This window comes from Zalophus californianus, chromosome 7, assembly GCF_009762305.2.
Source record: "Zalophus californianus isolate mZalCal1 chromosome 7, mZalCal1.pri.v2, whole genome shotgun sequence".
NCBI lineage: Eukaryota > Metazoa > Chordata > Mammalia > Carnivora > Otariidae > Zalophus > Zalophus californianus.
In genome coordinates this window covers 58,498,509-58,512,756 of record NC_045601.1, presented here as the reverse complement: position 1 = coordinate 58,512,756, position 14,248 = coordinate 58,498,509, and the positions used below count along the sequence as shown (strand labels likewise).

At 34.0% G+C, this 14,248-nt stretch overlaps 1 protein-coding gene across 1 annotated transcript in view; it reads left to right on the top strand.

Annotated features, from left to right (window-relative positions):
- The window catches only part of GRIK2 (glutamate ionotropic receptor kainate type subunit 2), a 676,248-nt gene that overhangs the window by 531,623 nt on the left and 130,377 nt on the right, over positions 1–14,248 (top strand). The window contains 2 exon segments of the mRNA XM_027602788.2: positions 9,764–9,882; positions 13,770–13,987. Coding sequence (XP_027458589.2) covers positions 9,764–9,882; positions 13,770–13,987 — 337 coding nt within the window.

Here is a 14,248-nt window from a genome sequence, read left to right as displayed (position 1 = left end):
AAAGAGTCTATTATCCCAATAAGTGAATTTGGCTTTAAATGATGACGGGAATTATATTAAATAGAGGAAAATGGAGAGAGCATTTTGGGTGGAGGAGATTAAAATAAACATGGTATATTCCTTCTTGTCAAAGGCCTTATCATCCAATAGGTAAATTATGCTTTAAAATATAAATAGGATATTAATTAATGTACTGTAATAAGGAATATTTTGGCTGTAAAGAACAGCATTAGCAAAAGTATGGAAATGTTACTATGAATATCATGTATGAGATATTTATTGGTTTATTTGCATAAATTATAAGATTTTAGGGGGGCACAGTAGGTGACATGATGAAATGACTCAGCTTTTTAAAGCTTTGAAAATTGGGCAGAAGAGGTTGTAGTTTATTAGAAAGAAATGCTGTTTTCTTGTAGGTATTTGATGAAGGAATAAACAGCATTACAGTATGGGAAGATTTGCCTAATAGTTATATGTAGGATGGACAAAAGAGATGGGGTTGGGAGAATCAAAAGGCAAAGAGACCTGTTGAGTTAGAGGTAAACAAAGACTAAGCTAAAATTATAATAATAGGGGATTGTAAAATGTGAATTTAAAGACAAATCCAATAATTATTTTGAAGAAAAAATATAATAAACCTTGGTGATATACTGGATACAGACATTGAAGGAGAGGGAAGACAGATGACTTCAAGAATTCTCATCTCAGTTGTTGGAAAATGCCTAGATTATCTGCAAAATTGATCATGCTTAGACATGGGGTCAGTTTAGTATGGGGTGGATGACCAGTTTGGTTTTGGTCATGCTGAGCTTGAGGTTTGGCTGTACAACCAGGAGGAAATCTCTTGTAGAGAGCTGGAAATATAGGATGGGGGCACTGGTAAGATTCAGGTGAAATTCAGATACGTAAATGTTCAAGTTAATTAAATGTCAGCAAGAGACTATACTAAAAAAAAGAGCACAGAACTAGTTTTACAGGATATGAATAATGATAACAACATGAAGAATCTATTGATACCATAGTTCTTGCAGTATTGGCATTACTTTGATTTGGAGTGTGAAGTCATGTTATTTCTCTCAATTAAATTTTTTCAATGGTCACTCTATTTGGACATCTTTTGATACAGTGCTAACTAGCTAATATGTTGCATTAGACTTTATCTACTCTTATCAAATGGGGTCATGAGTGTATGATAGATTATTCTTAAGCTTTGAACTGTATTTAATTGAACTAAATATATTTATGTTCAATTGTGTTTTTTAAAAAATTATCTTTCTAAATTGCAAACTCATGTATTTCTAATTTATATAACAATTTTTCCAAATGTTTTGTTCCTTTCATTTCTTTCTTAACCACAGTTTAACTTCATCCACCTTCAAAACCTCACCACATTATTTTTACATTACGAAGCCTTTTATGTTTGAGCATAGAAAACACAATACAACCTTAACTAATATCCTGCTCATTAATGATTTGGAAGGTAACTAAAATTAACTATAAGGAAGTCTTTTTCTTAGAAACAAGTTCTCAAAGTACTTAATATATGTTCAATTAAAAGAATTCCAATGTGGGCTTGTGTGACTCATATTCTGATGCACACACAGTTGTTTTTTAAGGAAAGTGAATTTAACTTACTGAACAACTGAAATTATTTTGGGATATATGTTTTTTATTGATAACTAGCAACATAAAGTATAGAATATCAAATGCCGCAGAATATCAATCATCCTAATTTCTGATAAAAAAAGTGTTACTTAAATTAGAGAAACTTTATTTGAAATGATCGCAATATGAAGTTTCTGGCTAAAGATACTTGTTAGCATTAATTATGCACTGGAAATGGTCTGCTTGGTAGTATGGATTCAGAAAGTAAAAAGCAATCAAACGAAGAAAAACTAAAAGCTAAATGATACTTGCTGAATATAAATAGATCATGCCCATAAAGCAATTGCTCAGAGTCAGGTTTTATATATTGGTAGAACATGCTGCTGAAGACAGTACTGTTATGTTTGCTATCAAGCAAAAGTATTGGAAGAAATGTCTGCATTTCTTAGACTTAGAGTAACATCAGAGATAACTGGACAGACTAAGCTTTGCAATGGCAAGGGCATTTTTACAGAACTTTCTCGTCATGAACCCCTGGTCTTACGCAGGTGTTAGGAAGAGAGCTGAACAGCACCATGTTTGACATGGTGCTTTTTCCAAAGTCATATGGCATTATCTTTGATTATTATTTTTAATAGGCACATAAAAATATTTTAAGGTTACTTCTTGATATTTCCTTTTCTGAAAGCAAAGATAATTAAAAATGAACAGTTTTGAAAAATAAGCATTCTACCTGAGAAGGTTTTATTTTCTTTTCCCAATATGTTGAGTTAAACTCCTTTAACTTGATTTATTTCATCTCAAAGCTACTGTGATGGTTCACAAAAATAGCTGAGGCTCTTGCTTTTTAGGCTCTTTTCATGGATTCAAAGAGATAACTTTTCCTGACAGTGTAAGAGAAGCAATATTATATTCCATGTACAAAATAGTTAGAATTGAAGTGGCAATGGCAAAATATAGAGCAAAGATAATAGTGTGAAAATATTTCAGACTTCAGATAAATTTGAACATCCTTTAAGGATTTTATATCTATGCATATATTATTTAATTTTGACATTTAAAAGTTTATATTATTAGTCTTGTTATGGTGGTAAATAGAAAAATAACATTAATTTTGTAATATTTATGAATAGAAATCAGATGGCAGTTAATACATTTTTAACCAAAACATGATCTTTTGTTGAACATTTGTGAATATTTCTTTGTGCTCCAATGACATCAAGTCATGACCAAATCTTAATTTTTGAGTGTTTTCAGTGCTCAAAATTTAATTCTATGGAGTGCATGGTATAAGTGTGCTAAAAACAAAAGTGATAAAAACAAAGAGTCTTTTTTATTCTGCATAAGAATTAAGCAATTCCTCATTGACCAGAGAGCAGGCAAACTAGAAATAAGATTCTTCTACCACTGGGAACTGAATTAGATCATAGAAATTCCCTTTTCTTTCTTTTTTTTTTTTTTTTTTTGTGGCAGGTGATAAAGACTGAACGCTGACTAGAATGAGTAGCAATAAGAGAGCAGGGACTTGCTTGCAGGACACCTTCATTGAACACCTGGCTCCCGCTTTCTATGCACTTGAGCAGATCCCTGAGTCGTCTGAATCTCACTCAATCTCAGTTTTTAATAATAATAATAATATTTCTCTTATCTTGGTCTATTTATTGCAGTTCAAAATAAGATCATATATAGCTGAACTTGTTTTTATAACGAGCAAGTATGACACAAACATAAGGAAATAGTGTAATTTTTAATTGTATGCCTCATTTTCAATAGGCAATTATTTAAGCTTGCCTTACCTGGAGTACCTCAACTGGTTTTTTCATGCTTTGCTTTAAAATCTTCCTTTAGTAAAAGGCAACCCTGGTTTTTAAAGGCTTGAGAAGTCCCCACTTTATGTCTGCTCCCACAAGTGATGCCATCAAAATGGCATAATTTTAGCAGAATATGTATACTTTATCCTTTCTCTTTCTGGATTTTAATCTACTTTTGCTACCCAAGTATGATAGCTCTTATAATTATTTCTCTTCAGGGCATTCCTGAATTAAACTAACAGCACCTTCATCTTCCAGAAGTAGAGTTACCCTTGTGACTCTCAGTCCATTTAGATCCAATTTCTAGAAATACTCTTGTATTTACAGCTATGTGCTTTTATGCTGAAGTTAGTTATAACACCCACTACTAATACTCTGCTCCTCAAGTAAATGCTCAACATACTGGGGCTCCATGCTAACCTATATTAGCACTAACCTGGCCTGATCACTATGCTGACAAACTCTAAGCTCATTTAAGTAATACAAACAATTAAGCATGGCTGAAGTGGAAAGTGACAAAAAAATTCCAGAATTAGATTAGCAATCTGTCACCAAGTACAAAATATACATGTTGCTAAAGCTTAAGTCCTCTAGTCCCCAAATCTATAGGCATTTTATTATGCCATTTTCAGGCAACTGAAGTAATACAAATATATTAATAATGATAATAATAATGATAATAAAAATTCCATCTCTCAAGGACCTCATAAAACTGTGGGAATATAAAATCGGTACATAAAATATCAATTGTAGAGCCCAAAGTAGTAGATCATATATAGAGATTTGAAACATGCAAGCTTTGGGGAAAAAGTAAACACTATGGAGTTTTTTTGTTGTTATTTTTTGAGGGGCTTTCCTTTTTTTAATTTTAAGTTCAAATTAATTAACAATATAGTGTATTATTAGTTTCAGAGGTAGAGTTCAGTGATTCATCAGTTGCATACAACAGCCAGTGCTCATTCCATCACGTGCCCTCCTTCATGCCCACCACCCAGTTACCCCATCCCCCCCCGCCGCTATGGAGTTTTAGAAAAGTGTAGGATAGTAGCTAGCTGGGTGAAACAACTGAAGAGAAGATGACTTCTCACTTAGAAACAGCATAAGCAAGACATAATGAAACAATTGGCCAGTCTACATAACATTCTTGAAAAGGTTAAAAATATTGAGTCATATCGTATACATTCTGGAAATCCAGAAGCATAGAATGTTAAACCAGTTCAATAGCTAAAAGAAATCGACTGGTTCTAGAGAAGGGAAGCTGCATGGAGCAAACCTAAATATGAAGATAGTTTGCAAGACAAAATGGAAAAAAGGTGAACGAAGTAGGAATTGATTTTTGAAAACCTGTGATTCGGAACTGAGATGAAAATGCACTGGAAGTTGATGGGACAAAGCAAAGAAGCATCATCAAACAAAAGTTGATATGGCTTACACATATTTGTTTGTATTTAAGGAAGGAGGTTAAAAGAAAGATAAACTTTAAGCCCCCAAAACTCAGAGAAGTGCCATGTTATTTTAGAAATGGAGACATTGGGAAGGAGAACTTGTATGGGAGAAATTGTTGGGTTCAATATTAAAGCCTTTGAAGAATGAGGTAATGATGAGCTGCCTAAGTAGGAATATACAAAAATGGATGGAAATACTTTGAGTGAGAATTGATGGCTATAAATTGAGAGGGTTTTGAAATTATCAGCACAGAGGCTAAAGCCATGAGTGTGTTAGGTCATCAGAAATGGAGGAAAGATCTGAGAGTCAAGACTTAGCCAAAAGGGATCTCCCGTTAGTGGGGCATAGGGTAGAGAAGCAGGAATGCATGTCACAGAAATTAAAAGGAGGGTATCATAGGGCTGGTGTTTAATAATAATTTTATTAGAACCTGCAAAATAACTAAAAGATGACATTTAAAAAATACAGTGGGTTCAAAAACAATATTTTTACATGGATGGAAGCTCAGGGTTAAGGAGGAATTAGGTGTGGAAAAATAGGATTATCATTTTATATGTATGGCCAGAAAATGAAAAAGAAAGAGAGGAGAAGTAGAAGGAGCATCAGAATAATTGAAAATGCTTTATGTGCCAACTAGGTTTAAAATCTTGTGCTAGATATTGTAAGAGACACGAGATAAATCAGAAACTGTATTTGGATGTATTCATTTACAATCTAATAGAAGAAGGGAGATATACATGCACTAATTTGTAGTGAAGAAGCCGGGTTACAATACATATGACTTGAAGCTCTTAGTGCTATAGACATGAAGAAAGAAAGAGTAACCTAAGTCATTCAAATACTGGTTAAGCTTCTTTAACAAAGATAGCCACAAAACAAAAGAAAAAACCCAGTGCTTGGCATCAGAAAACATGTCTCTCTCTCTTACTTCACAGTCCAGAGGAGTACAGTTCAAGGCTGGTGGAACAGCTCTGTCTTTCTCAACATAGGGCTTCTAATACATCTCTAGTCATCACCATCTCCTCAAAGATGCAGAGGGAAAAGAAAGTCCAGGGCAAATATCCTTATGGAGAATTTTGAGAAGTTGTACACACTACTTCTGCTCAAATACAAGTGGCTCAAATTTAGTTGCATTCAAGGGAAAATAAGAGGTATAGTTTTATTAGCTGGACAGCAATAGTCCTGCTAACACTAGGGCAGGGCAGTGAATCCTAGGGATAGTCGCCAGTCTCTACCTTAGATGGCCTCCATGAAAGAATCAGGAAAACTACAACTAGATGGTGGTCCTGTTTTGGAATTGAAGGGTGGGTATAGGATTTAAATATCTATGGAGTGGAGACTAGGGAATTATAGGCTGAAGGATAATATGAGCAAAGAAATGGTTAAAAATCAATATAGGACTTTTTTTTGTGTGTGTGTGTAAAGTGACCAGTAGCCCAAGGGTTAGGAGAAAAAGTAATGGAACATAATCATGGAGTGGTATTTTGGAGCATGGTGTAGAGGATCTTGAATTCCATGCTTAAAAGTGTAGATATTTTGTATATAGACTGGGCATGATTGAAGATTTGTTTTTGATAGAGATGTGGCATTATGGGAATTATTCTACATGAAAAGTAACTGGGAAGCAGTATGTGGGAAGACCAGTTAGGAGACAACTGCCTTAGGATATGAGGATCTGAACTAACCTTAATGCCAGTGGAAATGCACGGGGAAAGGGAGGCAAGAAATGAAAGGGACGTTCTGGATGCAGACTGATATAATTTGACAAATGTTTGGAGGTCAGGGTTGTGGGGCAAAGGAATGTAAAGAACTGAAGTTGACTCAGAAAGTGTGAAGGCTGAGTGAGCTAAGGGCTATCGACAGGACCACCGCAGTTGTTAACTGAGGGATGCTTCCAGGTGACGCTTTTCGACAGAGATGGAAAAGACAGCAAGGGGGCAGGATTAGGAGAAAGACTGCACGTTCACATTGGGCACATTAATTTTGAAAAGTCTACTGTCAGCCTATTGGGAATTCACATCAGGTCAAGAGAGTGACTAGGATTAAATATATAGACTTAAGGGGGCTGAGATATATTTTATGAACAGAAAAAATATTACGGGGGCCAATAGAATTTTTAAAATTGAATCTGAAGGAGTTGGAAGGTAGTGACAGATACTGAAACAAGACCTGTTGAAAATAGGATAGAGTTGAGCATGGCAATTACTCTTAGAGGTGAGAGGTAATTTAATTTAGAAAATAATAGAGAATGAAACTAGAATCAAGAGCTTTGTTACTTAAATGTGAAGGAGATAAAGCTGACCACACTCTAAGCAGTGCAAGGCCAGTGAGGGAGTAAGGGAGTGAGTGTGTGTGTGTGTGTGTGTGTGTGTGCATTTCGGGGTGAGGGTGTTGTTTGGGAGTAGGGGTTTAAGGAGGAAAGGAGTGATTTACATTAGGATCCACCCTTAGTATATGCTAACAAATCAAATGGAGACTGAGGAAAAGCTTCCTGGGGGTCACCATGAGGAGAAAATTGTAGATTCAAGTTAGACAGTGTTTTTCTTGGCGAGATTTGCATCTTCTGGAGACTTTGTCCATCCTAAGGGAAAAAGCAGAGGAAGGAAGTAGAGGATGTGACAAGTGCACATAATTCAAATTTAATTATTAGTTTTACCATACATTTTTCCCTCTCTTTCAAATAAACTACATGAGACTCCCTCACTGAAGTAGATATTAGTCCGTTGAATTCAGTGCCATCATTTCTGGATTCCTCCTCCATAACTCCTTTTATTTTCTCATTTCTTCTTTTCCTCTTCCCTTCCTTCCCACCTTCCTTCCTTCTTTCCTTCTCAGAATTAAAAAAATGTATATATAAATTTGGGATGGGAGGACAGAATGTTGCATATTTTTATTTCCACTTCTCTAAACCCTACCACCCCATTGCTCATCCATCCTTTCATGGAATCCCTTGAAGCACCTATATAAAACTCAGTGGCTCATGGAATTCTATGTGAACACTAGGTATGTCAATCAGTCAAGTTATGTGATCTCACTCTGTTTCTATGCTCTGCCATGTGAGAACACTAAACCCACCTTTACAGACCAGCTCTGTGTGTATGCTAATACACTTTCAGGAGTAGGGACAGAATGGTTTGATTATTAAGAAATAAAAATAGGAGTATGAGTATATAACTACAGGCGAAGTCACAACATTTAACAATATTCAATAATACCATTGTGTCAAATTATTGAATGATTGCCGTCTGCCAGCACTATTAACTTATGCAGTCCTTACAACACCTAGAAAAGTTAGGTCTTACCACTGTCTTTCTTTTTCAGATAAGGAAACAGTACAGGGAGGTTATACAATTTGTCAAGGGCAAATTGGGTGATAGGGCAAGATCACGTTGTCTCTGATGAGCAGTGCATTCTTTCGATAGTTAATTAAAATGGGTAATATTTGAAAGAAGATATTGTTGTGTGAAGATTGATGGCTAACATTCTGATACTTGGAAATACTTTTAAAGATGTATATAATTATTTTCACTAGGGTAAAAGTAATAAGGGAATTTAAATAAAAATAAAATGTCTACAACCAAAGCTAGCTCTCCTGTTGTGTCAGACACAACAAATCAGATCAGAATGTTTAATTACTATCCAATCAAACTTTCTGTTCAGTGTGTCAGTTTAACTTAGAGAACCAAACAAAACATTTCTTTGTTTGTCAAGGGTCGGCTCTTAAAACAGGGGTGTTCTAAAATTGCATTAGAAAGATGAAAATGGTTTGTTTGATCCTCTGAATTTTAATATGTCAAAGATTATTGTGAAAAAAGTGGGCTCTCTGAAGTGACAGATACATTATTCAGATAAGTTTGATTGTATGTAAGATTTTTTTAATGCTTTCATAAAGGGTATGCACGTTAATTTGGTTTATAAAAGAGTGGCTTTAAAATTTGAGATATTAGGGAAAATGTTTTGTTATTTTAGTAATTAGACTAAGTATTTTTAATTATGGTGGGGATATTTTTGGATAGTACCATTAATTAATAAATTATATCTGGATTATAATTAGAATAAATTACTTTATGTGAACAAGTTAGCAGTTCCTCAGTTTGAATTATTTGAGAGATGTTACCAATATTTCTAAAACCATCTAGAACTAGCCTCAAAAATTAGATTTGATTTTCTTTGTCTTGAAACAATGATTCAAATGAATTAATAGACTTGAAACCAAGTAATAAGTGGAAACCAATCAGCCTCAAAATGTATTCCTGCTTCTAACACTGCTTTGATATCATGAATATTTCCATACCCTGTGAAACCTATAATTATGTCAGAGGCATGTATTAGAATGCAGTTCACTCTGATTTGGTTTTCTATTTGGAGCTGAGTTTGTTAACACAGAAAGATGTAAATTCATAGTACTATTTTCTTAGATATATAATTATTCACTGATTATTTTAAACTCTGTCACTTTGGTAGTTTCTATCATATCATAAAAAAATCTTAAGCTGATTTTATATTGTTTCTTCTGTCTTAAACAATTTTTCCGCAGTTTTAAAAATGTTTATTTCGTAACTAAGTTTGTTTTCTTCCTTAATGATTTTTTAGACTTTTTATTTTTATTCTGTACTTGAAAAAACCCGAGTCTTAAAGGATAATCCTGGTTTACTGATATACAGATATTCCTCTCACAAGTAGTCTGTAGTAAAGAAATGCAATTTATCATTTTAGGACAGGGATCTTTAAAACCTCACACTTGCTGTCGTGCATATGAAATTGTCATGCATATGAAATGCTTATTTCTGGTTTCTACTTAATCTTACCTGTCTTTCTGTTTCTTTTGCAGCGATAATGCTGGATAGAATTTCTTCTCACTGCCATTTAAATATATTCTTTTCTTCTGTCAATTACCACAGGTTTAGTCCCTATGAGTGGTATAATCCACACCCTTGCAATCCTGACTCAGACGTGGTGGAAAATAATTTTACCTTGCTAAATAGTTTCTGGTTTGGAGTTGGAGCTCTCATGCAGCAAGGTATACGATTCAGCCTGCTATTTCCCTTGGGCACCATGTCCCACTCTTTGCTGGGGGTGACAGCTCAAGTCGCTTGCATGGGTGCCTCTGTGCATGTAACCATAATCCAGCTTCTCCATCTAACTAATGCATTTAGGCCTTCTCAAATCCCATCCAGGAGAGATTCTGAGAAAATAACTAGCTTTTGCAAATGCACATACAGTATACTCATCTAATTTTTTTTCCTTAACCCACAGTAGGTACATTATTTCATAGTTAACCAAGCTAACCTGATCCATTAGCTAGTAGCTGCATTTAAAGTCCTACTAAGATTACATCTCCTTGAGACAGGAATACAGTGTAATGCTCCTGTTTCCTGACTCATTTTGATGTAAAAAATTATTTTATATCAATTCTTGATGATTAGATGCATTTGTGTTGCATGACTAATAAATCTACTGTGTATAAATTTACAAAATTAAAATATTTAACCATTTAATTGCCTTTACAAGTAAAATATTAGCTGCATCTGATAGCATATAAGAATATAAAATAATGCATGCTCAGATGTGCATGCAAAAATACTTTCATAATTATTTAAAATTTATAATATTAATGTTAAAAGTAAAAGGCTATACTTCTTAGAAAATGACATAATACATGTAATATGTCTTAAGGGTTTATATATAACTATGAATTCCTTATTTTAGTCTCGGTTCTCCCAAGTGGAATTTATTTTTATTTTTGCTGCTACGTTTTCTTAATTAATCTTTTAATATTTAGATAAAGTTCAATAAAGTGATATTTCAGACCTACTACTCAAAAGATTGTGTTAGCCAGGGTCTAAGAATATTTTATGCTTTAAAAATGTAATGTTTTTAAGTTTTAGAATTAGCAAATAAAGCAAAATGCCCCAAATTTGAACAAGTGACAATGACTGGATTAGGGAGAAAAATGTACTCCTTCATGAGAGTTACCACACCTATTATCAGAGTTTCCCTTAAGTTTTAGTTGTGTACTTATTATCCACTTTGAAGAAATTATTTTGGTAATTGCATTACAGATCTGAAGAAGTGAAAATTTATGGTTAAATTATAAAAGGCTGTTTATAAAAAGGTACTTTGTTCTTGCATGTTTAACCTTATGCATAAATCTATTAATTCATTACTGTTGCTCTATAAATTTTTCCTAAGGTGAGAAAAAATCACTACATATCAAAAAATTAATTTAACAAATACATGTTGCATGCAAGGCCTATTAATTTGAAATAATTTTTTTCTTTTAAAAAATATGAGAATCCAGGGCACCTGGGTAGCTCAGTCAGTTAGGCATCTGACTCTTGATATCCACTCAGGTCATGATCTCAGGATGGTGAGATCCAGCCCTGCATGGGTTCTGCGCTCAGTGGGGAGTCTTCTTCTCTCCCTCTCCTTCTGCCCCTTCCCCAACTCGTGCACCTGTGCACGCTCTCTCTTTCTCAAATAAATAGATAAATCTTTAAAAAAATAAAAAAATAAAAATATAAGCATCCATATATATAGCTTTATAGATATTTAAACCTAAAACTTGAGAATTCAGAGAACTCTTACTTGAACTAATCTAAGTTTGTGGCATCTATTTCTAAATAAAATGAATAGTCAATAGTTATATTTTCCCTTTCCTACATTTTGGGTCCAATGTTTTTTTTTCCTTAGGCTTACTCAACACTTGGAAGACAATACTGGAGTTCTTATGAAATATTAGAAGTGAATAAAAGCCTGTCATAGGAGACAGACATCTCTTGCAAACAGTATTGGGTAATACGGTTCACCCAGGCAAACTGCTAGTCATGTGCTGATAACTAACTTTAACAGTCTGGAGTAAATTATCCTGATAATAAGACCCAAACATGACTAAGATTTTTCAAAATTATGTTTGCTACTACTTTGAAAAACAAAATTCTTTTTTTTCACTTATATTTTCTAAAATATTTGGAGGTTTTTGAGATTTGTATACTGATAAGATTACCTTGATATCTATACAATCTATCAGTTAGAAATAAGACAATATTTGATATCTCTGAAATTGATGACAAGTGATCCAAGGAATGAAAAATTCAAATATACATTTGCTTTGCCACATAACTACTTCACTGCTGGTGGATACATGAAAGAGGAACCCATACTAAACTGGCTGATGCCCAGCTCCCCAGGAATTAGTGGGATATAGTGCTGGACATGACGTTACCTTGAGTACATGACAGTCAGCCCCTAACCAGGCTCTGATTCACAAGCCTAGGAGGTACTCGCTTTAAGTCCTTGGGTAAGATATGAACTTGTGGTAATTGGGCCATTTTTGTCGAATGTCTCCACTGTTCTTTTCTTTCCCAGTCTTGTTTGACTTTATCGGTGGTGTTGTTTAAAAAAAAAAAAAAAAAAAAAAAAGTAGAACGGGCAGCCAAAGCTGCTGCTGACCATCTTGGGAGTATTTTAGTATTACAGTGTTCGAGTGTGTGTCTGACAGGGCCTAGGAGCAACTACATCAGAAAGGTACTTTTCTGTTTTGTTTTGTTTTTTTGTTTTATTTTCCTCACAGAGTGGTAGGCAGAGTCTGGAGCTGGAGTTGGCTGTCATGTCCAAGTCTGTCTGCTTTTTAAAATTTTGTTTGTTTGAAATTACAAGAGTAAGATGAACTGCAGTGTAAGGTGGGCTGTTTTGATATATTTCAGTTCTGATACCACTTCTCTTCAATGTTAACATGAATGAGTGGTTGTAGTTTTCTTTCCATCTAAAGATGTGTTATGTTATTGCATCAGTGATTATGTTAAAGACATGACTATAAAACAAATCAGTAAATGCAGTCCATCTTTGCTTCATTCCATTTTACTCAAACCCTTTCAAAATTAAGTAATTTGTAGCCAATGCTTCCTTGATTATAGATTCAAAATGATTAAAATTGTATAGTAATATATTACATAAATCCATAAATTTAGTATACTTCTCTTATAAAAAAATCACACATGCTGATATGTATTCATTTTAACATTAAGACTGTAAATAGTGTGTTTAATGTAAACAATGTGCTAAAACTGTAAGACTTGATTTTAAAATTGTTAGGATTTTATTTTATATTCTAAATTAATTAAAATTAATAATAATCAAAAGTAAAATAGAATTGTTGGATCCCATTCTCTTACTAATACCATGAGCAGGCAACTCCAGCCATGTTTGTAATATATTTATGAAATATTCATATATATGTAAAAATAAATTTGTGACAATTTAACTCTTTATTCTTATTCTGATTCTTCTCATTGAGGCTAACTATAGTGATGGGAGACATTTGTTTATACAAAAGGAAATAATTTACTACCTTATTTTAAAACAAACCTGGACTAAAACCCCCCGTATCTCAAGGAATGTAGGTAATTGAAATGTATTTTTGTAAAACATAACTTTTTAAAATGGCAAGATAGACAAAATTTATGAGCTTTCACGCACATGAAAAATGAAACTTTACATAAAGTTTGTTAAGAAATGGATTTGAACATATGTTAAATCATTTCTTCTAAAACTGAAGTAACTAACAAGAATATGAAAAATTATACAAGTAGTTTATGAACTAGGGAGATTTTTTTCTCCCTTCTAATGTTATTTTTATAAATGTTATCACTAATTAATTTCTACTGTCTCAGGTAGAACTTGAGTCTCCTGCCACTATACTTAAAGTGTCTTAAGAGACTGTTTTATTATCTGAAATTAGCCTCCACTCTCCCAATGGTTGTTGCTTGCTTACTAAAGCAATATGTGAACCTATGATTTAAGCTTTTACAACACAGTGATTCCATTCTGCCACTGTGACAAAAAGTATCTGACTGCTGATTGAATTCTCTGTATTCGTTTCACCTCCCCCCCCCCAATCTCTGTTAGGTTCTGAGCTCATGCCCAAAGCGCTCTCCACCAGGATAGTGGGAGGCATTTGGTGGTTTTTCACACTTATCATCATTTCTTCGTACACTGCTAACTTAGCCGCCTTTCTGACAGTGGAACGCATGGAATCCCCTATTGACTCTGCTGATGATTTAGCTAAACAAACCAAGATAGAGTACGGTGCGGTGGAGGACGGTGCAACCATGACTTTCTTCAAGGTAAGTCCTTCTGGTTATCTACAATTTACATATTAAAATGACAGAGTGAAAATAAACCTTTCTCTCTTGATGAATGTAAGTGTGTAGCAACACTGTTATTTTTGCAGAATAATCAATAATGTATACCTCAGGGGATAGAGAGGTATAGAACTAAATATATGGTGATCAAGGCAAAACATTGCAGTACTTGCAAATGTCAAGGAGTTTTTGCTTTACAAGGATTCCCTTTTTGTTCGAAGGAAAATCTACCCACAGGTAATG